The 21225-nt window shown below is 41.3% G+C and overlaps 2 protein-coding genes across 6 annotated transcripts in view; one reads left to right on the top strand and one right to left on the bottom strand.

The window, feature by feature from the left end:
• The window catches only part of BPTF (bromodomain PHD finger transcription factor), an 84113-nt gene extending 76854 nt beyond the window's left edge, over positions 1 to 7259 (top strand). For 3 of the 4 annotated variants that reach the window (XM_067547334.1, XM_067547337.1, XM_067547336.1), the window contains 2 exons: positions 2812 to 2998; positions 5154 to 7259. In XM_067547334.1, coding sequence (XP_067403435.1) covers positions 2812 to 2998; positions 5154 to 5190 — 224 coding nt within the window. In that variant the 3' untranslated portion in view covers positions 5191 to 7259. Of the gene's footprint in view, positions 1 to 2811; positions 2999 to 4383 lie in introns of all 4 variants that reach the window. The other variant, XM_067547335.1, reaches the window with a different exon arrangement.
• Positions 7260 to 9470: 2211 nt separating this feature from the next.
• Positions 9471 to 20840, bottom strand: CUNH17orf58 (chromosome unknown C17orf58 homolog). 2 transcript variants are annotated; one of them, XM_067547339.1, is made up of 5 exons: positions 20723 to 20840; positions 17600 to 18232; positions 17401 to 17490; positions 13873 to 14064; positions 9471 to 13203 (listed from the first exon to the last, which is right to left on the bottom strand). In XM_067547339.1, exons 1-5 carry the CDS (start codon positions 20784 to 20786, stop codon positions 13013 to 13015), a joined length of 1170 nt encoding a protein of 389 aa, XP_067403440.1. In that variant the 5' UTR covers positions 20787 to 20840; the 3' UTR covers positions 9471 to 13012. The 2 variants fall into 2 exon arrangements, with proteins under 2 accessions (XP_067403440.1, XP_067403441.1); XM_067547340.1 differs by lacking the exon at positions 17401 to 17490.
• Positions 20841 to 21225: the final 385 nt, after the last annotated feature.

The following is a 21225-nucleotide window of genomic DNA, read 5'->3' on the forward strand; positions in this document are numbered from 1 at the left end:
AAGAATGTTAACTATGGTATGTTAGAAAAATCGGAATTTGGCCACCTAAATTTCCTCAAGCTTCACAGAAAAGAGCCGGTTGTATATTTTACAAAACACTAATCTTCTTTTGTGGGGAAAAGTCTCAGAAAGTGACAACATCATTGAATTTACAATATATCAGGTTACACTTGGAACATTCTCACTTTAACAGGAAAGACCATTTGCTATGGATGAGTAATCCACATCAAAGTATGTCCATGTTTGCAAATGTTTTGACACTTGGTGGGATTACAGAATAAGCACTTAGAAGGAGTTTTTTAAGGCAGGGGAATCCTTTGTTCATTTTCTCAGCCAAATTGAGAGGGACACTGTTAATTTAACTTTAGAGACCATTTGGCTTACATTTTTCAATCCTTGTCCCTTTGTTTTTAACTAGGGGATCACACACTTTTTAACTTGTGTAGGCCGGGCTTATTGCACCCACCAGAATGTGGTGTTCAAGGGTTACCAGTTTGCAGGCATAAAGCCCATGAAGTCATTCTGCCCTTCATGTGATGATGTGTGCATCTCTGGCAATTAATTGATGCCCCTAAAAGAGTTAGGAATTCAAATAAAGAATAATCAGCAGGAACGGATGAACTGCATATTAAGTGTATTTTTATGCATTGATTGACAGTAGTATTAAAAATAAGGAAACAAAAAAGAAAAAATATGAAGAATAGAATCGGAATTCTCTAATGGCGATGTCTTTTCTTCATGAAGAGTAAATAATAGCTCTGAAATGGAGGTTCTTCTTTGAGTGCTTGCTCATGTCTATTCCATTATAGGTGCGTGCATGCATGCATGCCCCGTGCATGATTACCGGAAAATTTTTCCCCTTAGCAGATCCTGTAGGACTGGCTTCGGCGCACCCTGGAGTCCCGCACGCTTGGTGCGGTATATGAGGCACTGCCAGCCCTGCACCCCCTCAGTTCCTTCTTTCTGCCACTGAAGGTTACTGGAACTGCGTTACTTGCTTGCTTCGGCAAGTGCCTCTTAGCTGTAGCCTTTGCTTTTATAAGTACTTGTTAATTAGTTGATAGATAGTTATTAGTTACTGTTGTTGTAGATAGTCCCGTTAGGGACCCCCACCCGGGCGTCAGGGTATGCCCTGGTCTCTGGGCTTTAAGCCCTCTAAATCCTGCGGGAAGGCCTTCCCAATTAGTGACCCCCCAAAAAGACTGTTCAGAGTGCCTTGGGAAGTCTCATCAAAAGGACGAGTGCCGCATCTGCAAGGCGTTTAGACCAAGGACTCAAAAGGACCGAGATATCCGTCTGAAGACCTTGTTAATAGAGGCGGTCCTGAGACCGGCATCGGAGCTATCCCACTTCCTTTCGGCACCAGAGCACAGGCGTCTTCTGCAGCATTCTTGGCGAACTCATTGGTGCCAGTGACCTACAGTGGTGCCGGGCTCCAGACGGGGAATGTCTGCTCGATACTGAGCGGAACCTGTGCCGACTCGTTGATGCCGCTGCCCTCGGTGCTGGTAATTGTGAGTGATGTTTTGGGCTGTCTGGGCTCCTCCGGTACCGGTGCTCTGTCCCCAGAGACCGCCTCAGTGCCGGGGAACGCACCTCAGGAGATTAGCCCCTCAGCAGGATTGATCGCTGCCATGGTGACTCGTTCTGCAGGGAAGTGTGTCGGGTCCGGTGAGGAGTGCAGCTGCCGGGGGGGACCCATCGGGGGTTTTCCCCTCAATGTGGGCGTCCTAACCTTCACCCTTTCTGTCCGGGCCGACAGTGCGAGGAACAGGAAGGGCCAACAGGTCAGCCGCCACCTGAAGCACCTCTGGTGTCGATGGCACCGCAAGGTGTAGCGGTCCCCTTCCACTCTCCAGAGTTGGGGGGCGCTCTGCGGAGTGGCTCACTGCCCCTGGCGGAACCTGCCCCTGCAGGGTTTGCTCGGTGCACTGGCTCTGAGCTGCCCTGAAGCTCAATCCTGCGTCCTTTGCCTTCTTCCGCATGTGGGAGCAGTCGTCTGCTGGACGCTGTTTCCTGGGCTTCTTCCTCTGTGATGGAGTCAGTGCTGTCACGGGTGCCCATGCAGGACATATGCAAAGCTGCTACGTGGTTGTTGGTTCATACCTTTACATCCCACTATGCTATTGTGTAACAGGCTAGGGATGACGCCAGATTCGGTAGGGCTGTATTGCAGTCAACCAACCTATGAACTCCAAACCCGCCTCCAAGGTATCGCTTGCAAGTCACCTACAATGGAATGGACATGAGCAAGCACTCGAAGAAGAAAAGACGGTTATTTACCTTGTAACTGTTGTTCTTCGAGATGTGTTGCTCATGTCCATTCTATGACTGCTCCCCATCCCTGTTGATGGCAAGAAGGAACCGAGGGGCTCAGGGCCGGCAGTGTTTCATTCACCATGCGCGCAGCTCCAAGGGGTGCCGAAGCCGGCCTTACAGGATCTGCTAAGGGGAAACATTTTCCAGTAACGGTGCACAGGGTGCGCACACACCTTCAATGGAATGGACATGAGCAACACATCTCGAAGAACAACAGTTACAAGGTAAGTAACTGTCTTTTTCAAAAACTTGCGTTGCTGTAACTGAAATGTGTAAATTACACGATACATTAATGTGACAATGGAGCAAACACACATTCTGAAGGAGACCCCTCAGCTGGCACCATGTCAAAAGCCATATTGCAGAAAATGTAGCAAAACCAGTTGTGCTTCTGTTATAATATCTGATGATGATATAAAATGAACTTAGATCTAGAAGGCCGAAGAGGTCTCATTTTCAGTAACAGATATGGGTTTTTTTGGTTTTTTTAAGACCTTGCCACCATGGAAGAAAGAATACTGAAACGTTACTACAAAAAGGTGACAGAGTTTGTGGCAGATATGACCAAAATTTTTGATAACTGTCGTTACTACAATCCAAGTGACTCCCCTTTTTACCAATGTGCAGAGGTTCTTGAATCATTCTTTGTACAGAAGCTAAAAGGATTCAAGGCAAGCAGGTAAGAAGAAATGTTCCCCATACTGATCATCTCTGTTTGACTGTAACCTGACTTTGTGTTAGAAAATCTTCCTACCACCCTAACCTTACCTTAATGCACTCCTATAAAGGTCTGCCTCTTCCCACACACGTGCCGGACTGTCGCTAGATTTTTGAGGGAAAGACTCTAGAGTCAATACATTCCTGCTGTTGATTTTTGTCAAACTTAGGGCCTGAACCTGATCCCACTTCAGTATTTTTATAATTGTTTAAAATATTAATTACGTATGAATATGGACATTATAATTATTATAAAGACACTGAAAACAAATAAATAAGACCTTTTCAGTTACTGTGAAAACCAAATCAAAGGGATCAGCTTCTGTTTTGCACACAGGTTGTATATCATTAGCTACTTCCTAGAGCACCCTACTAGGTGCCAGGTCCTTTCCAAACACGGAAGGAAAGATATTTTCCTGCTCCAAAGATCTCACAATCTAAGGAAGATTCTAATATATGCAAAAATAACCTGTTCCCTACTCTTATCTAGTGAACTTTTTCCATCTTTTCATGTTATTTTGTATTATTTTAGATAACCTGTTCACCCTCATTTTTAAAAAACTAAATGTCCAATTGAAATATAAAAATTACAAATTGAGAAGAATAATTTAAAAAAACCTCAAAACCATAGAAACTTTGCTTTAAACTTTTTCTGCAGGAAAAGACTGGTACATGATATTCCATCTGGGAACTTTGTTTCTAAAACTAACATGCACTCTGCTTAGCATGAACTATACAGCTTGCCGGCTACATCCATATGCCATTATGTACAATGCATAGTATCATATATTTTACATGAAATCATGGGAGCTGTGGGCTATAGTTAAGGTTGAGGCTAGCTTACTCTTTAACACTAGTATAGAAATAAAGAATTTCCCTGTATCATTGAAAATTATTTGTATCCCAACAATAAACCACTGTGATTTCATTACAAATATTCCTTTCATTAAATTCAACTTTAATCAGAATTCCAGTTACATACAGTCAGTCGATTTATCAGCTTGACCATTACACCTGAATTTTGGCAGGATTAAATCCATTTGCAATTAATTCTGTTGGAAACTGCGCTTATATCCATCTTTGTGGAAGTTGCCAGTTTTCCAAATGGGAGAAGAGCAGGACTGAGGGGAAGTGCAGTGGTGGCCAACTGAAGCAATTGTGTGTGTGTGTACCCTCTTGATTTAATACTGTAATATCTGCGTTTATCAGGCCATTACTGGCTCATGCTTCTTTCATCCTGTCATATTTGGTTATCTGACATTCATTATTTGCACACTAATTTCATTGCTGCATCTTATTTGTTGTGCTTCTTCATTTACATCATCCATGTTCTTTCTTTTCTTGCAGATTGTGATATCTTTAGTCTGACCTTTTTAACTGGAATCAGAACTGGATGTTGGGGTCACTTTCTTTTATTGTACAGTACTATGACATTAAACTGCCTTAAAAAATCCAGATCAATGTCCAAATATTAAGTGTTCTTTTTAAAATGGAAACTATTATTTACTAGCAGCCATGTTGGTAAACAAAAATGTATTAAGAAATTGTCAGTTACTTGGAATACTGTATTTAAGCAAAGTCAAATAATTTAGTCTTGGAAACTATGTATTTTAATTAATTATTTGCAGTCACTAATAAAACTGTGAACTTTAGAAAGGGGATTCGCTGAACTCTGATTAGCAAAAATGTGGTTTTAATTTCTTTTACTATTCAGTTTTTTACATGTGAACATTTATCCAAAGACTTCCCAAATCAATGAAAAATTAGAGATATCTTGTATATTTTACCAAAAGTGATAACTTATGAATTGTCTTTATGCTTTCCCTATCACAAAATACCATTATGTATCTTGATTAGTAAAATTTTATTTTGGGCATTTTTGGATATTCCAGTGAAACATCATGTTGTGTATACAGTGGAATTTTTGTATACCATAGCTGAAAACTTATATAAAGTTCAGAGATGCATGTTTTAAATGGTGTTTGTCTGCACAAAATGAACAGACACAGCATGGCTGCATTCTTCTCCTAGTGATTGATCCATGGCATCCTCTTAGAGCAACGGTGTTCTCAGAAATTAAGGGTGTTTATTGTTCACTTTTTTCCTGTATTCTGCAGGTCTCATAACAACAAACTGCAGTCTACCGCTTCTTAGAGTTCAGCGTGTTAACCTAACACACACACAGCAAGAATCTGGTTGTCTGAACATTTTTAATTAAGAAGCCAGATGGTTTTTAGTCAGGTTATCCTGACAAGACTTGATGTAAACTGTGTTTTTATTGGTCACAGCAGTCAAATTATATTCTTGGCTTATTTTGTCCAAAGGACAAAGGAATAAAAATCAGCAGCACCACTTTCTTTTCAAGATCAAATTGTTGTACTTATTGTGGCAGAAGCAAGAAAACTTTGTTTTGTTGGAGAGCAAGCAAGCAAGAAAAAAGATACAGTAAATGGGGTCAAGTTTAACTCCATGGAAATGCCACGTCTGTTCTTCAGTGAAGAAGCTGGTTTAAAGTCCACACAGAAAACTTTGACTGTATTTATTTATTGTTGCAAAAAAGACGCTTTTTTATTGCTGCCCTCATTTGTCAGCTAATTATTTTTTCTTATAAAATCCGGCCCCGGTTACATGTAATCCATTCTGTATCTTAACATGATTCCTGTAGGTAAAAGTACAAGAAGACCTCTAGATGTCTTTTCTTTCTATGAAAGGAGCTGCTATGTACACATGTGCACACAAAAAAACTGGGAATCAACAATGAGTTTATCATTCATGGTAGATAAAAACAATTAAGCTTGCATAAAAGTTGGGCTGAGTGGTCACAGACTACAGACTCTGTTGCCTTGAATAGAACAGTACAATTTGTCATTTACTCTGCACCAGACTGAAATGAGTATAATCTATTTGAAGGTATCTTGTTTGTAAACATTTGTCAAATTCTAATTTTTTTCTTTTTGTATTAAAATTCAAAACATGGATGTATAATGAAACAAAATAAATGGAGATAATTTTTCTCCCCACAGATGTATGTGTCTTTGAATGTGCGCTAATATGTTTGTAAAGTTTTTGGGGGTCTGTTCTGAAGTGGAAGTATCCCAAGTAGTAGCAGAGGAAAAGGTAAGAAAAGTGGAAAGGGAAATATGACTTGATGCTACAAAGGTAGCATTTCTTTCTTTTCATTAAGCAGCTACTATCCCTTTAAAAACTTCTACAGTGGTGCCATAATTGCTGCATCAGATAATAAAGGCAGTATTGAGAAATTTCATTGCCCGTTTCTGAATTAGAAAGTAGAAGGCAGAATATCATCCAGGGATGAAGTGCTACATGTTTTTGTAATTATATCTCTGAAGGGCATTCTCAGTGGTTTTGTCTCTTCCTATACAAGGAAAGCTAGCATGAGGGATAAATGGAAGCCAACAGAGGAAGATGTGACTTGCAGACTTTTTTCCTTCTCCTCTTCACTCTGATCTATCACTTGTACCTTGCTTATGTAACTGACTTTGTCATATTAACTGCCTCCAGTAAATCAGCCAAGGCTGGTTTATGCAGCTCTAAAACCATTTTGCTAGATTTTGCACTAATTCACAATTAGCTTTGTCCTACAGTGATCTGGGATTTACCTGGTTTATGGATAAGCTTCCCTTGGGTTTAACCTCACCCTGCTATGCAAGAACCTTTCCTGTTAATTTCTTAGAAGTAAGACATTGCTACTGACCACAGTTTTCTTACAAATACATGCTCAGGTGTACAGGTTCTTCTGGGTTGATTTTATCTAATAAAACCCATACGTTTTTGTACAGATACTGTCATTTAACCTGTATGTGAAAACTAAAGAAAAGTAATTGTTCAATGTGAAAACAAAATCAGTTTATGCTTCTTAAAATATTACGAGAAGAGTAGTTGTATTTAGGTTATGTTGTCCTTTGACTTCTTAAAAGAAATGCTACATATTGTATGCATTGTGTTTGATGCAAGAAGGAAAATCCTCAATTTAATGAGTTCTGAAAATATTCTGCATCTCTTCACAACTTCACAGTATTTCTGTACTATTTATTCATATATAAATATATACAATGTCATTTGAAACTTAATGCGAAAAGAACTTTCTTATCTGTAGCCAATAGATTGCTATGTTTTTAACAGTTGTGGCAAACTGAAGAGTACTTTTTTGTACGTAATAGGACATTTCATCCTAGACCAATAAAGTAATGTGTTTGACATCAGATTTGGTGGAGTTTCTAATGAAACATTGGTTGATTATGTGCCTCTTGGCATTGCCAAATTTTATGCAACTTTCCAGGAATTTTTCATACAAATCTAGGGGAATGTAAATCTCATACACCTTTTCACATTCTTGAAATCTCTTCATTTTTTCTATTGCTGGGTAATATATGGAGACATTTCTCAGCTTTATCAGCTATAAGGTTTTGTGGTTTTGTCCTTTTGTAAAAGTGACATATTAAAAAAAAAATAGATACCCATATCTGCAATACGAGTATCATTCCTGTACATGTATTTCAAAAATCATACTTAAAGCTGTTTCTTAAAAGCATGAGTTCATAGTACTTGAGACCTTTTAATGTCTCTATGTATTACCACGTAAATTCCAAAGTGTCTGTTGAATTATGTTTTAACTTGGGTTTTTGGTGACATGAACTCAACCACGTTGAGGTTATTTTCTTTATGATGTGCCAACAGAGCTCCTCAGACAAACTTGAGGAGATGTAATTAGTCCTTAGTTCAAAAGCTTTTAAATCCTCATTAAATGTTGTGGAAAGATATGTTCATAACAGATTTGGGTAAATCACTGGAGAGACTGCAGTGTTTTATGTATTCAGCGTATCAGTTAATCGGCTGCAAAATATTCATGTTTGTCCTGCTGAAAAAAACACAGGAGTTAACTTCTAAAGTAAGAGGCCCTGTAAAGCTTCTTGTTAGAAATGTTGAGGGGCAAATACACTCTAAAGGGACACCGTCATCTACTTATTTTTAAAATCTTTTTCTCTTCATTGTTTGTTTGTTTTAAAAAAAAAAATCCTACTAGAAGTTTGAAAACATCCCTGCCAGATTTGTCTTTTTTGTTGTCTAACCTTTTTTATCAGTTTAGCAGTGGCATGTGGCTAATCTGTCCTTACTACTTTCTGATTATTAGCATCGTTGCTGATGTCATATTAAGCCCTGCTTCACTCATAGCATGGGCATTTTTACTAGTGCTTGTTAGAATATGGTTTTTTAAGGACTCCTAGAATTGGGGGGATGTTTCCTGAGTTGTCAACTATTTACAACCATAGTTTGACAGTGTCCCTTTAAAGAAGATAGATTTGTAACCTGATGTGTGCACCTCATTTGCCATCCCAGCACCACACAAAACAAGCTGAAAATTAAATGTAGACTCTTTTAATGAGAAATCATTAAAATCTGTGTAAAGCAAAACTACTCAAAGTATGAAAAGGTAGCTGTACTATACACTAGTTTTCTATTACACATGTACTTTCCTATATATTTAATACATTTTCTATATGCTTAGTAAGCTGCCCCATACTGGCTAATGACTGCAAGGCTGCTATGTGATTGGGTATGAAATGTCTAATCTTTAGCAAAGACACTAGTTAAAGAAATTCTTTTTTTTCTTTTCACTCCTTTGCTGCATTAGTCATCTACTGTAATTCAGAAAAGCTACTGTGCCACCACACCGCTTGAGCATGTAAGGCAAGTATTGTAAGTAATGGCCCTTAAAAAAAAATAATCAGGTGTAACTTTTAAAAGTGTGATCTCGTTCAGTGTGAGAGTCTGGAAGAGCAATCCAAATTATTTATAAACCTATTTCTGCAGTGTGTGATGTCTACATGTATTTTTAAAACATAGGCTGGGTTTAGCAAAAAGTGAAAATGATAGTTAAATGTTTGTCAAACACATTGGACTGTTACCGCAACTGTAATACATCACTTTAGAAAATCATCACCTCACCTCTTCCAGAAGGAAGATGAGATTTCATAATGCACAAGGAGAAATAAAACACAATGCTGCTTTTCCCACTTTCAGTAGTGGAGTAACATCCTCGTCCATGTGAAATGACCAAATGAAAAAAATAGATGTACACCAAATAAGAATTGGGCCCAAGTAAAATGCCATTTTGTCTTGTAATTCAACTTTACCGAATAAAGGGTTTATCTATTTCCTTAGTGGTTTGACTCTCCAGTTGGAATCTTATTTCTAAGGTGCAGTAGTTTGAATCTAGTGGTGGTCAAATATGGTTGGTGTGTCAAGCTAGTGGTCTCACTCCAGCTGCTATCCCCACCATTGATATCCGTATTTGTCTCATGTGGGAGACCAAGGATTAAATGACCCAGGGCAATGGAACTACCCTCCTTCCTCCTCTCGCCCCCTCATTTCAGGTGACTGCTTCAGATCACGGTTCAGTGATGAAGGTAGTGGGGGGGGGAGGGGGGACGGGGGACTGGGTGTTGCTGTTCTGGATCAATGGAAAACTTTGGGCATCATTGATCAGCACTCAAACATCAGATGAAAATAGAGAACACAAAGAAACTTGAGACTGTTATGTAGCCCATCCCCCAGTGCACTGAATTGCTGCCAGGAATAGTTTTATTCTGCCAAAGTAAAAGCCCCTCATTAAAGTTGTCTTGGGAAAATTTCAACTCTGACATCCTGCTTGTCAATGTGCCATTCTCCATGCTCACTCAACTCTCTGATCTCACTTAACACATGTAGCGTAGTAAGGAGGCACTGTGACCTTTTTAGGTAGATGCAAGCTACTGGTTGTCAGGTAGCAAACATCTCTCCGGGTACCTCAATCCCATGATAAAATTGCTCTGATTCTAAAAGCCAACTAGTGTGTACAGCCCAGTGAACCAGCCCTTTACCTCTCTCCTAGTTGACACTGCAAACAAATGCTGACTTACAGCAGGAATACATAGTGGTCAGGAGGGGTAGCAGTGTTTGCAGTCTGTGCTCTAAGCCTCTTGCATGTCAAGACATAAATCACAACCTAGAACAATTCTGGGGAAGGTACTTTTGCTGCTATATCAATGTCTCATGCTTCCCTGCACCTACCATTTTGGTTTCTAAATAGTTGCCTGGTAAAAGAAAAAAAGCTCTCCAATGCTTTTTCCTCTTTAGCCAGATCCTTTGGTGTACTCTGCCATGGTTCATAGTGACCTAGATGTACTGTTTTTCTGAGACGAGTCCCTTGCTTCAGCAGTCTCTAAAAGCAGCATGCTCACGGTTATGATATAGATCTACAGCACAGTCAAAAGGCAATGGTTCCAGAGCGGAGTTCTACAGAGCTCTACAAAATGCAGCTATTCCCCTGGCTGGCTCGCCGGATTCATACAGAAATCAAGATTGATCTTTATCTGTGTGACTTCTTCCCGCTCTCGCCCCTGGGGCTCTGCAACCCCTCACTGAAGCTAACAAGCTTGGCTGCCTGTATCTCAGGAGCAAACTTAGTTCATCTTTGTCTAACTTGGCCTCAGAAATGAGAGATGCTTGTGGTGCTGTACCTCAACCCCCACATGTTAAAGCCTCCCCCTCAATCGGGATTTAAAATTTTTTTTTTTAAAGTTTGAATTAATTTTACCTCCTACAGCACACTGAAAAACTGAATTACCAGCTGCTTCCTTGGACATCTGTGCCTTTTGCCCCAGTCCACAGTTCTCTGGGCTGGTGATAGGCTCTGCTTGGTTTCCTCTTACGCTGCCCTTCTCTGGACTGTTCTGAAGCAGGCCCCAGGCTTTTCCTCTGCTCTAATAATGATACATAGCACAGGTATGAGGACGCTCGGCTAGGTCCCCATTGCCAATGAAATGTCACTGGTTTAAAATACTCTTTGGACCAATAAATCAGGACTGAGAAGCTTTCATAGCCCACCTTCAAGACACTGCTTTATAACATTTTGGTGACAGCGAGAGATTTTTCCTGTTATTCTAAAAGACTGCTTCCCCTCCCTCCCCACTGTTAGGGGAACTAGGCCCCCACAATCTGTTTTAAAATAACGTTTGAATAACTCGCTTAGCAAATTGTTGCTTTTTTTAAAAAGGCATTGAATCTTTTTACTGGGTTGCTTTCTGAATGTAAAAATAAAGTTTCTGCCCAAAGAGTAGAGATGATTAAAACAAACTAATTAAAAGGTTAAACCCAGCTGGATTTGTGAGAATTTGGGAGCTATTTAGGAGTATTTAATACCACTATCTCCTACCTGGGGTAAAATGTCAAAAAGATGATGTTGTCCATGGCTCACTAGGGCTCTAAAAGCAAAAGGATAGGTCCAACGTAGAACTGATTCCAAAGGTAGCTTTACTATTTTGCAAATATAAATCAGATACACCAAATACACTCAGTAGTTCCAGGGTTGAACATCCAGATGCTATAGGACTGTAATTAGGCATACAAAATGTGTATGCAATTGCATGATTGATTTGCATGCCTCAGTACCATAATTTGTGCATGCAAATAGGTAACTGTACACATACTAATTGTCTAGTTGTGCATGCAATTAGCTGATTTGTATTCAATTAATGAAATAAGGCGTAAATTTTTAACAGGGTAATTAGTCACTGGAACAATTTACCAAGGGTCGTGGTGGATTCTCCATCATGAGCAAGCTTAAAACCAAGATTGGGTGTTTTTCTAAAAGCTGTGCTTTAGGAATTATTTTGGGGCAGTTCTATGGCCTGTATTATGCAGGAGGTCAGACTAAATTATCACAATGGTGCCTTCTGGCCTTGGAATCTATAAATGTATCTAGCTACGACCATTTCTGTAAGCTCAAATAAATTGTGCTGTGGCATACATATTTTGAAGGTTTCTAAATTACATGAAAAATCTGGTCCCTTATGTTGGAGGGGAAAAAATGGTGTATGTTGTTTTCATAGTTCTCATTGTTTTAAAGAACAGTGCAGTAGAACTTCAAACACCGCAGGAATGGAGGTTGTTTGTAATTCTGAATAAAACGCTATGGTGGTTCTTTCAAAAGTTTACAACTGACCATTGACTTAATACAACTTTGAAACCTTATTATACAGAAGAAAAATGCTGCTTTCCCTTTTTTTTAGTAGTTTACATTTAAAACATTACTGTACTGTGTTTGCTTCCACCACCACCACCCCCCTTTTTGTCTCTGATGCTGCCTGATCGCGTGCTTCCGATTCCAAATGAGGTGTGTGGTTGACTAATCAGTTTGTAACTCTGAGGTTCTACTGTACTATGTACCTTGAGGAAATCAAAGTGCTGCAAAAATTGTATGTACTTTGTCAGAATTTTTCATTTGATAAATCCTTTGATATTGTGCTTCAAAACAAATGGCTACATATTTCTGCAAAATATTTCTGAGCTACAAATGATCATGCAACACATTAAAGATTAAGGGTTTGAATGCTCTTTTTTAAAATCTCATTGCACTGAGAGCTTTAAGTAATACTATTAAATATACAGTTTTGAATATTTAATAAGAGACAACTGCTCTTCTCAGTTAAACTGATGTAAATAAAGCCAGAATGACTCCACTACTCCTGATGTACATGAGGTGCTGACAAAAGAATTTAGCTCTACAAATATTCATGGTGGATTATTTTCCAAACATTAACATTTAAATTGTGAATTACAAAAAGGTAACCTACTATTCTGTAGACATATTTAAAGGGAAATCCACTAACCAGTTAATGTTCTCTACCGTGAGCGAACAGGTCTGATTTCTAGGCTGTGGGGGGTTTTTTGCACACTATATTGGTACCTCTATAATCAGAACTTTTGAAAGAAACACTGTTTTATAAACCACATGAAAGGCCAGGTGCTCATCATTACTGGAGATAGAATTAAGCAAGAGCTGAGCTGCAGTAACACTAGAAGGACCCTTACTATGGAAGGAAGGTCAGACTCAATATAAGTAGAGACCAATTTTGTTCTGGGAGCTGAATTCCAAAGCTGCTTAAGCCCCAGTAAGGCAGGTAATACTGCAGACTTATCTACACTTGCTGTGAGCTGCCCCTTGAACTTTGCGATCCCTCTTCCTGTTGAATCTTTTTACATAGTTGCTGCTGCTCCTTAACAGCCCATCTCCTGGCCGCAGACGTCCTCTCAGGACCGCAAGTAGGGGTGCAGGTAGCTGCCGTCTCTTGTGGTAGATCTGACCCATCACAATGTATCTATTTCCTGCAAAATAACAAAGAAGTTCTCTTGTAGCCTGTGAAGACAGCATCCAGTTTATGCATCGCTTTGCTGTAAGCACCATGAATTCACTTATATCATGGGCTGAAACATCCACTCCTTGGTAGGCTAGCTACTGACGGTTGTACAGGAGTTGGCACAATAATGCTTCAGCCTGAACAGGACTTTTAAGTGCTACCGTCAGAGCAATAATTAGTAACTTGACTGTGGTGGTTTATTTTTATTTTTGTTTCATTTCCTTGACTTGTTTCATGTTAGAAAAACGCCTATTCCAGTTGGGATGATTTCAGTTTATTCACATTTTCTTTTAAAACAAAGTGAGCTGAAACTAAATGTGTTGATGTAATAAAATTCAAACGATAAATAAAGCAAGAGATAGGTGAAAACCAGAACTAACTATGCAAACTCCCCTCCACCATCACCCTGACTTTTGGGGGTTGGATAAAATAAGAGGTCTGCTTGCTGGTGAAAGCTTCAGCAAGGCAAGTGTTCTACAGAATGTATTTTTAGGGGACTGAACAGCTTTAACAACCCCCTCCCCCCATTAACAAGTTCCTTTTGCCCAAAATGTCCCATGAACCCCAGATTTGCTGCTAACTGAAATCCCACAACACCTAAAGGAGAAACGGACTGGATTTAGCTGGGATTCATTACCAAGTTTAAAATCTGGACATGGTTTACTGCAGTTTAAGGAATCCAAAATGAGAATGTGAACTCGGAAGAAGAAGCCATCAGGGGTGATATACAGACGACTCATCTTGTATAATCCATCGCTATTTACCAAGAGTGTAACCAGATGGACTCCTTTCCCCAGTGTTTCCACATCATGAACAATTCCATTCACTGCTGTTTTAAGAAGGGAGAGAGAAACAACAATCAATCAGTACATTTGCTAGTGGGACACAGATAGTTCATGATACATGTGAAAACGCTAAACAAATCAGAATGCAGCAGTGAACAAGAGTCTGAATTAAAGTTTATAAATACTTTCAAGTTAAGTGCTATGTGCTGTTGGATAACAGGGAGGGTCTGGGAAAAGTGGGGTAAGGGTGGGGTTAAGTATTCACTTGAAAGGGAGAAGAAAAACAGCCATTGGAGTATTATGCTATATTACTATTACACTGGATCATTATCTAGTTCAGTGGTTCTCAACCATGGCTACATGCGCCTCTGGGGGTATGCAGAGGTCTTCCAGGGGGTACTCAACTCATGTAGATCAGTGTTTCTCAATCTGGGGATGAAAGGGGGGGGGTCACGGGATGGATTTGGAGTTCAGGGCTGGCATTAGGGGGTGGCAAGCAGGGCAACTGCCCAGGACCCCAAGCCACAGGGGGCCCTGCGAAGCCAAGTTACGTGCTTCAGCCCCGGGTGGTGGGCTCAGGCTTCAGACAAGGCTCACAAGTGAAAAACAGGCTCAAGTATCACACTGAAATGTAAGTAAATATTTATATTCCACTCCATTTATTTTATAATTACATGGTAAAAATGAGAAAGTCAGCAATTTTCCAGTAATCGAGTACTGTGACGTTTTTCTATTTTTATGTCTGATTTTGTAAGCAAGTAGTTTTTAAGTGAGGTGAAACTTGGGGTACGCAAGACAAATCAGACTCCTGAAAGGGGTACAGTAGTCTGGAAAGATTGCGAGCCACTGATCTAGTCTGAAAGGAGAGTCCCCTTGCAATGCAGCCTGATAAAGTAGTATGAGTCACAATCTTAGCAAACCACATGGAGCTGCGCTACATCATTTCTACCTAAGACAGACTCAGGACTGGGCCAAGTTAACCGAGGGACTGGACAATCCCCCACATGCTTTCTAGACAGACAGCAATAATGGCACTGGAGAGGTAAGGCTAGAACACTTCCATGACAAACTGTCATGCTGGCTGAATCAGGGGGACCCTTGAGGTGTATCCAGGAGCTCTGATTACTCCCTTCTACACCAGTCTCGTGTTGGGGGTGTCACGCTGGCTGGATTGGGGAGGAGGGGGGGATTTATTATATTGTGTGACATCAGTATGTCAAAATCATAATAATTCATGTGAGATATGCCATGTCAGATACAGTTAGAAAGGCTATAATGTGCTAAGTAAGATGATAATGTTTATGTTCATGTGTTATATGTGTAATGGAAGTTATGGATATATTTGACATATCTGTTATTTCATACTGTGCTGTCTGAGACACACCCTAGACAGGGTGGCGGCAGAACAATAGCCTGCTTAATTGCCCATTGAGACCTCCACAGATGCAAGGGGCCCAGGGGGGAAAGCCAGAGGTATACTTGATGAGTCACCAGGACTTGCTCATGTGACTCTGAACTCCATTTTGGTTCCTGTAAAATTCCACAAACAGCATGGCAGGTGCCAGAGGATATATAAGGCAGAGGCCTGGGAATCCATTTTGTTCTTCAGTTGGGATTCAGCTTCAGCTACAAACCTACCTCTGGATCAGCTCATCTACAACTGAACTGAAGCTGTGAAACAAAGGACTGAGACCCATCCAAGTACTGGATGTATACTAGAGGGACTATACAAGCCTGCAACCTCCACAATTTTTCTAGAAACCTGATATATATATGGACTTTCAAATCATCTGTATGTATCTGCTTTAATCCTTTAACATTTCTCTTATGGTTTGTTTCTTTCTTTTTATAATAAACCTTTAGTTTTAGTTACTAAAGGATTGGCTAGCAGTGTGGTATTTTGGGTAAGATCCAAACTCATATTGATCTGGTACTGTGGCTGACCCTTTAAGGTCAGAGGGAACCTTTTTAGTAAAGAGCAGAGAGTTTAAATAACTGGTCTCTTAAATAACTGGACCTAGTGGCTGATTGGGGGCCGGAGACTGAAATGCAGTAAAGGGGGCTGTGTGTATTTGTATTTTGAGCTTCTTGATAACCAGTGTGGGGAATCAGAAGCACAGTTTGTGGCTGATCAGGAAGCCTGACTTCAGTGTCACGCACCAGCGCTGGGAGACTCTGCTCTCCTTTTACAGCCTGCCCTGACCTTGGCATTTTCAGGTGGCTGCCCTAGGCACGGACGGGTCACACAAACGTCAAGGCCATACCTGCCACATGGAATGAGAACTTTTCTTTGATCTTTAATCTACAGATGTAAATTCATGAGGAGTAAAGCCCCTTCTGTGATCGCTCCAGTGGAACCCTGTGCCTGTGCAGCTTAATGTTTCTTCAGGCCGGGTTAGGAGGCATGCATTTTTTATTAAACTTAAGAAATAAATGAAACTGGTAATCATTAAAGGATGAAATATGCAGCGGGCCAGTACAAGGCCTCGGTGACACTTATGTCCTGGGCATCACTCTAAAATTTGACTAGAAGGAAATGAATGAATATTTACATTTGTAGAAAATGCCTAATTTGTAGTCAGGCAAAACAGATGCCTGATCGCACCCTTATTTTCTGGAAATAGAAACACCTGTTAACTGGCAGGAGGCGTGTATTTTGCTTATCTGCTTTTAAATATTGATGATAAAAAGACATCATCTAATCCACTGCTTTTCTGATAAGAGACACTTAAGTTGAGACGCTACTCCATTCAGAAAACTGGTGCTCCGCTTTCCAATGCAATTAACCCAGAACTACATTCACTCTTTTTCTACCATCAGTGTGTGTGACAGTATGGCCATTAGAAGCTAAGGCAGCATGACCTCTGCAGTCCTATGAAGCTAAAGGGGAGTCCTGTATTCGGAGAGCATGCTATTCAGGCCGTCATCTGGCATATGGTCTTACATCCAGATTGTATCCCAAAACTCATTAGAGTTATTTTAAATAATGCAGTGGCAGTTAAGCCATACAACTACAAAGGAAGAGGGAGAGATGTTTCCAGTTCCGGGTTAATAAGAACTGTACAAACAGCTCTTGAGATGGCTCTAACACTGACAGTGATGTGTGGGTGGAGTGGCAGTACAAAGGCCAGGGCCAGACTAACAGAAAGGGGATGAGACAATGAAACACGATTGACGCTATTTGTTGTGTATGCAGAGAAACACCTGTGATGGGTGTCTTAAAAACAGATACTAGATTAGGTTGGAGCAAGCCCAGGGAGACTTATAAAAGTAAGAATGGAAATGTATGTGCTAGTTGTATGGCCCAGTGAGTATCTCTGCCACACCAACCTGGTTTATATGAAGTAAGAATATATGCAATGGGAGCAAAATGCTCTTACCAAATTCACTCACGCAGTAGGCCTCTGCTTCATCCCTCTCCCTCCTGCACTCCGTCAGGCACACCTCCACCTTGTGGTCAGCATCTAGAACTACAACAGGCACATGGGTTGTGGATGTGCAGCACAAAACATGCCCATTGCAGTTCAGGAGTGAAATGAAGTAACCCTGTTCTCCCTTCTTAGAGAAGTGCCCCCTTACCATTCTTTATCATGTTGAAGTGATACAGCAAGCTAGATGACTGCCGGTTGGTGACCCAGGAGGGCTTGGTGATGTTTCTTAGTGGATCACGGTGTTTGTCGGGGTTCATCTTGCCAGGTCGGTTGAGGTGATCCACCATATTGGGGTCTTCTGTCTCAGTTGCCCCTGTGTCTTGGAAAGGATGTGTCTCAGCTAAAGTCAAGGACCTGCCTTTATAATGGGAAAATGCTGCATGGTGGAAGTGTGCTGAGATGCTGTTAGCCGCCTCGGACTGAAGCCTATCCGTGTGCATTCTGTTTGCGTGACTGAAGTCAAAGGAAGCAGGAGGAGGTCCTTCCATGTGGCTCTCGGAAGCCAGGTCCCTGCCATGCTGGCGAGGCTCTTTCCTCAGCCCTGTGTTGTTTTCCACTGAGATCTTGGCCTTTTTCTTTTTGTCTAGTGAGACTGAGAGGCTGTCAGCAGCTTTTGGCCACTGCCGGTTAGCTGGAGATAACAACCAGTGCTCTGTGAGATTCTCTTCAGCAACACTGCTGCCTCTAAATGGGAACTTAGCTTGGCTTGCTGTGGAGTCTGCTGAACTGTAGCCATCTTTGCTGAGCATCTGAATGGGTTTTCCAAAAGAAGGCAAGGATCCTGTGTACAAATAAACAGAAGAGGCAGCAATTATTTTAATTTGTTTGAGGAGGGGTTGGGGGAGGGAACTTAACTTGTAAGCTCTTTGAGGCAGAGACCATCTTTATGTTATATGAATGTACAGTGCCTGGCACAAGGGGAGGCCTGATTAAACCCTCTAGGCATTATCACAATATAAATAATAAATGGTCCACTAAAGGGAATAAAGCAGAGTGCTCAGATCTGATAGGCATCTGATTTCACTGTCTCCAAACAGAGATGGATAGCACCTGCCTTTCTGGGCATTAGGGCTTGTGGGACAGAATCTGATTTAGCTTCTCATTTCCAAAATACTGCAGGGTTGAAAAGAGCTGGGATTCATACAACAAAACCACCTTTCAAAAAATGCTGGGCCAGAAACACAGGAAAGAGTGGAAGGAAACTTTCTAGCTCCTATTTCAGACAGAATCCCAGGAACTGCAGCATGGAACTTGGCCCAGCTGCGTGCGAGCTGAACCCTGGTGATCTGCATTTTTACTATTATTGTTACAAATTAAAAACACGATTTATAAACAAAACCTTCTCTCGAAAGAGCCCTGAAAGTCCCGGGAGCATCCGGGGGAGCAGGATTCACAGTGCAGCTTGGGCTGATTGTTTAAAAGGCTATGACAACGGAACTATTTGGTTTTCCCATCCATGGGACGCCTTATTGACAATGTCATCGGGACTTTTCAATGCTCATGGGCTTTGAGGACTGCTGAATAGATCTTTATCCAGAGTTTTGGATCTCTGACTTGTGCGCCAAGAAGCCCAAAAAGCTGGAGTTTGGTAGCAGAGCCATTGCTTCTAAGTAATGATCCCTTGCAGTTTTTTCCTGATGGCAGAAAGGTGGGAGAAGGAGAATTGAGAGAGATCTGCCCTTTATTTCAAAATGAAAGTAAAGAAATTATTATTATGTTAAAATGTAACTGTGTTTTTAGTTCAGGCAGGTTAACAGCACAGTGCAGGCCAACTGGGAAAACTTCCAGGTCTCACTTCACATCTTCCCCTTCTGAATCTCACAAAGCAAATTGTCTTTCCTTTTAGACAGTTTTTTCCCCCTACAGTTTTTTTTCCCCTTCAAATTTGTGGTTCCCTCTTCCTTTTCAGCCCATTCTTGCCATGGAGTTAATTCGCCAATGTAGAGTATTTAAAAACAGTTTTCCCATGCACACAATCTGGGTGCTCACGTTTTGCGGTTAAGAGTGTGTAGGAGGCTGATCCTGACTCGTTATGTGAAGTATTTGACATACACAGCTGAATAAAGTCCTGGTTTATCTCCAAATCCTGACTCTCAGCTGTTGACCTCACCATTACTTCTCCATTGTTCTCACCAGCTGTTGTTATGGGAAAGATTGCTTGATATCTGGGGCTGAAATGCATATGAAGTCAGAAATTTCCATGAAGACATGGTGTGGGGAAGGCAACGGGGGAGTCCAAGTTGAAGACACTGGCAGGCCCGAGTGCCTTTGAGCTGTTCTGCCTGGAGCCATACAGCCTGAACAAATCCTTTCAAACACATTTCCCACCTGTGATATTTACCCCCCTGAGACACTTTCACTCAGCACTGAGTTTCTAAAGAGAAATTTAGCACTCTTCACTTTATCACCCAGCTTTCCAATCGCTCCCTGCCTATTCCTCTGTCAGATCTCCGGAATCTGGGGCAGTAGAACTTCAACATAGTCAGCGCCTGATCTTTTCTGTCCTGAGGGAAAGATGCACTTTTTACCCCCATGCCCCTTGTGGGATGCAGTAACAAGTCTGTTTGGTCTGACATGCAGAAGGCACAAGTGTGATCTTAGAACACCTGAAATAAACCACAGATTTGGAGCCTAGTGGGGCAGGGGGCAGGAGTGGGAGCTATACAGTCACACCCAAGAAACCACACACATGAACCACTAAGTAATTTACAAACTGCTCAACACTGGCTAATTCAGGATTCTTAGCACCAGTTAAAACAACGAGAGTTCTGTAGCACTTTAAAGACTAACAAATTTAATTTCAGCAGGCATAAGCTTTCGTGGGCTCCAATCCACTTCTTCAGATGCAGGGTTGGAGCCCACAAAAGCTTATGCCTGCTGAAATTAAATTTGTTAGTCTTTAAAGTGCTACAGAACTCTCGTTGTTTTTGCTGTATACAGACTAACAGGGCTACCCCTCTGGAACATAGCACCAGTTGATTCTCTGCTTTTCGCTGGTGCTCTCAAGCCTCCCCAGACACACACCTTCCCCGACACAAGCATCTCTGCTTGCTTTCTTGACCCATGAACATGCTAAAACGTTCCTTTCCTTGGCTCTGATATGCTTGCTGCTTCAGCGCGCTGAAACGGCTGCAGCTGGAGAGGGCTGTCAGGGCAAGGATTTGGAGTACCGTGTCCCGGCTTTGTGGGAAAGATCTATGCTCAGCCTCTGCCCTCCTTGCTGGAAAGAGCAAATCTGCCCTTTCCTGCTTTTGAATGTTAGGAAACTTACCTGCCACCAAGCTGGACGATGGTCCCATGACAAAACAGAGGAGCCAGAATGTGTTGGTTGTCATTTTGAAGGAAACCTTCTCCAGACTGTAAATGAACTGGAGTCTTTTATGCCCTTCCCCCGGTTCATGCTAATGAGAGGCAGCCTTAGGGGAAACATGAATCGCTCCCTGGACAAACCACTGGAGCAAGACCAAGCTGCTGCAGTCCTGCTAGCCTCCTACTGCCACTTCCTAAGTGAAATGTGCATGGAGCCCCCCACGTTGGCTACAATTGCCTGAACATCTAAATGACAGTTCTGTCTTTGCCTGAATAAACACATCTTCTCTCAACTCGTACTCTCTACGCCAGGTAGTTGGGTTTGGGGAAGGGAGGGGTGTCTTGTTTTCCTTCCCTACCTCTAAAGGGAAGTTGTACAAAACAAAAACGCATAATTGGATACAAAGACCTGCATTAAAATGCAGCACACAGAATCCAGGGAACACATCACCTCTACATATCAGC

The sequence above is a fragment of the Emydura macquarii genome, unplaced genomic scaffold (genome assembly GCF_026122565.2).
Source record: "Emydura macquarii macquarii isolate MOO-44397 ecotype Brisbane River unplaced genomic scaffold, CSIRO-AGI_Emac_v2 contig_1230, whole genome shotgun sequence".
Taxonomy (NCBI): domain Eukaryota; kingdom Metazoa; phylum Chordata; order Testudines; family Chelidae; genus Emydura; species Emydura macquarii.

Bases quoted from the DNA above. Each gene is read 5' to 3' on its own strand.
- CUNH17orf58 (XM_067547339.1), bottom strand. From the start codon at position 20,786: ATGACAACCAACACATTCTGGCTCCTCTGTTTTGTCATGGGACCATCG. The intron at 18,233-20,722 runs GTAAGTTTCCTA...ATTTGTACACAG, and splicing joins ATCGTCCAGCTTGGTGGCAG to GATCCTTGCCTTCTTTTGGA. The intron at 13,204-13,872 runs GTAATGAATCCC...GTTATTTTGCAG, and splicing joins ATGTCCAGATTTTAAACTTG to GAAATAGATACATTGTGATG.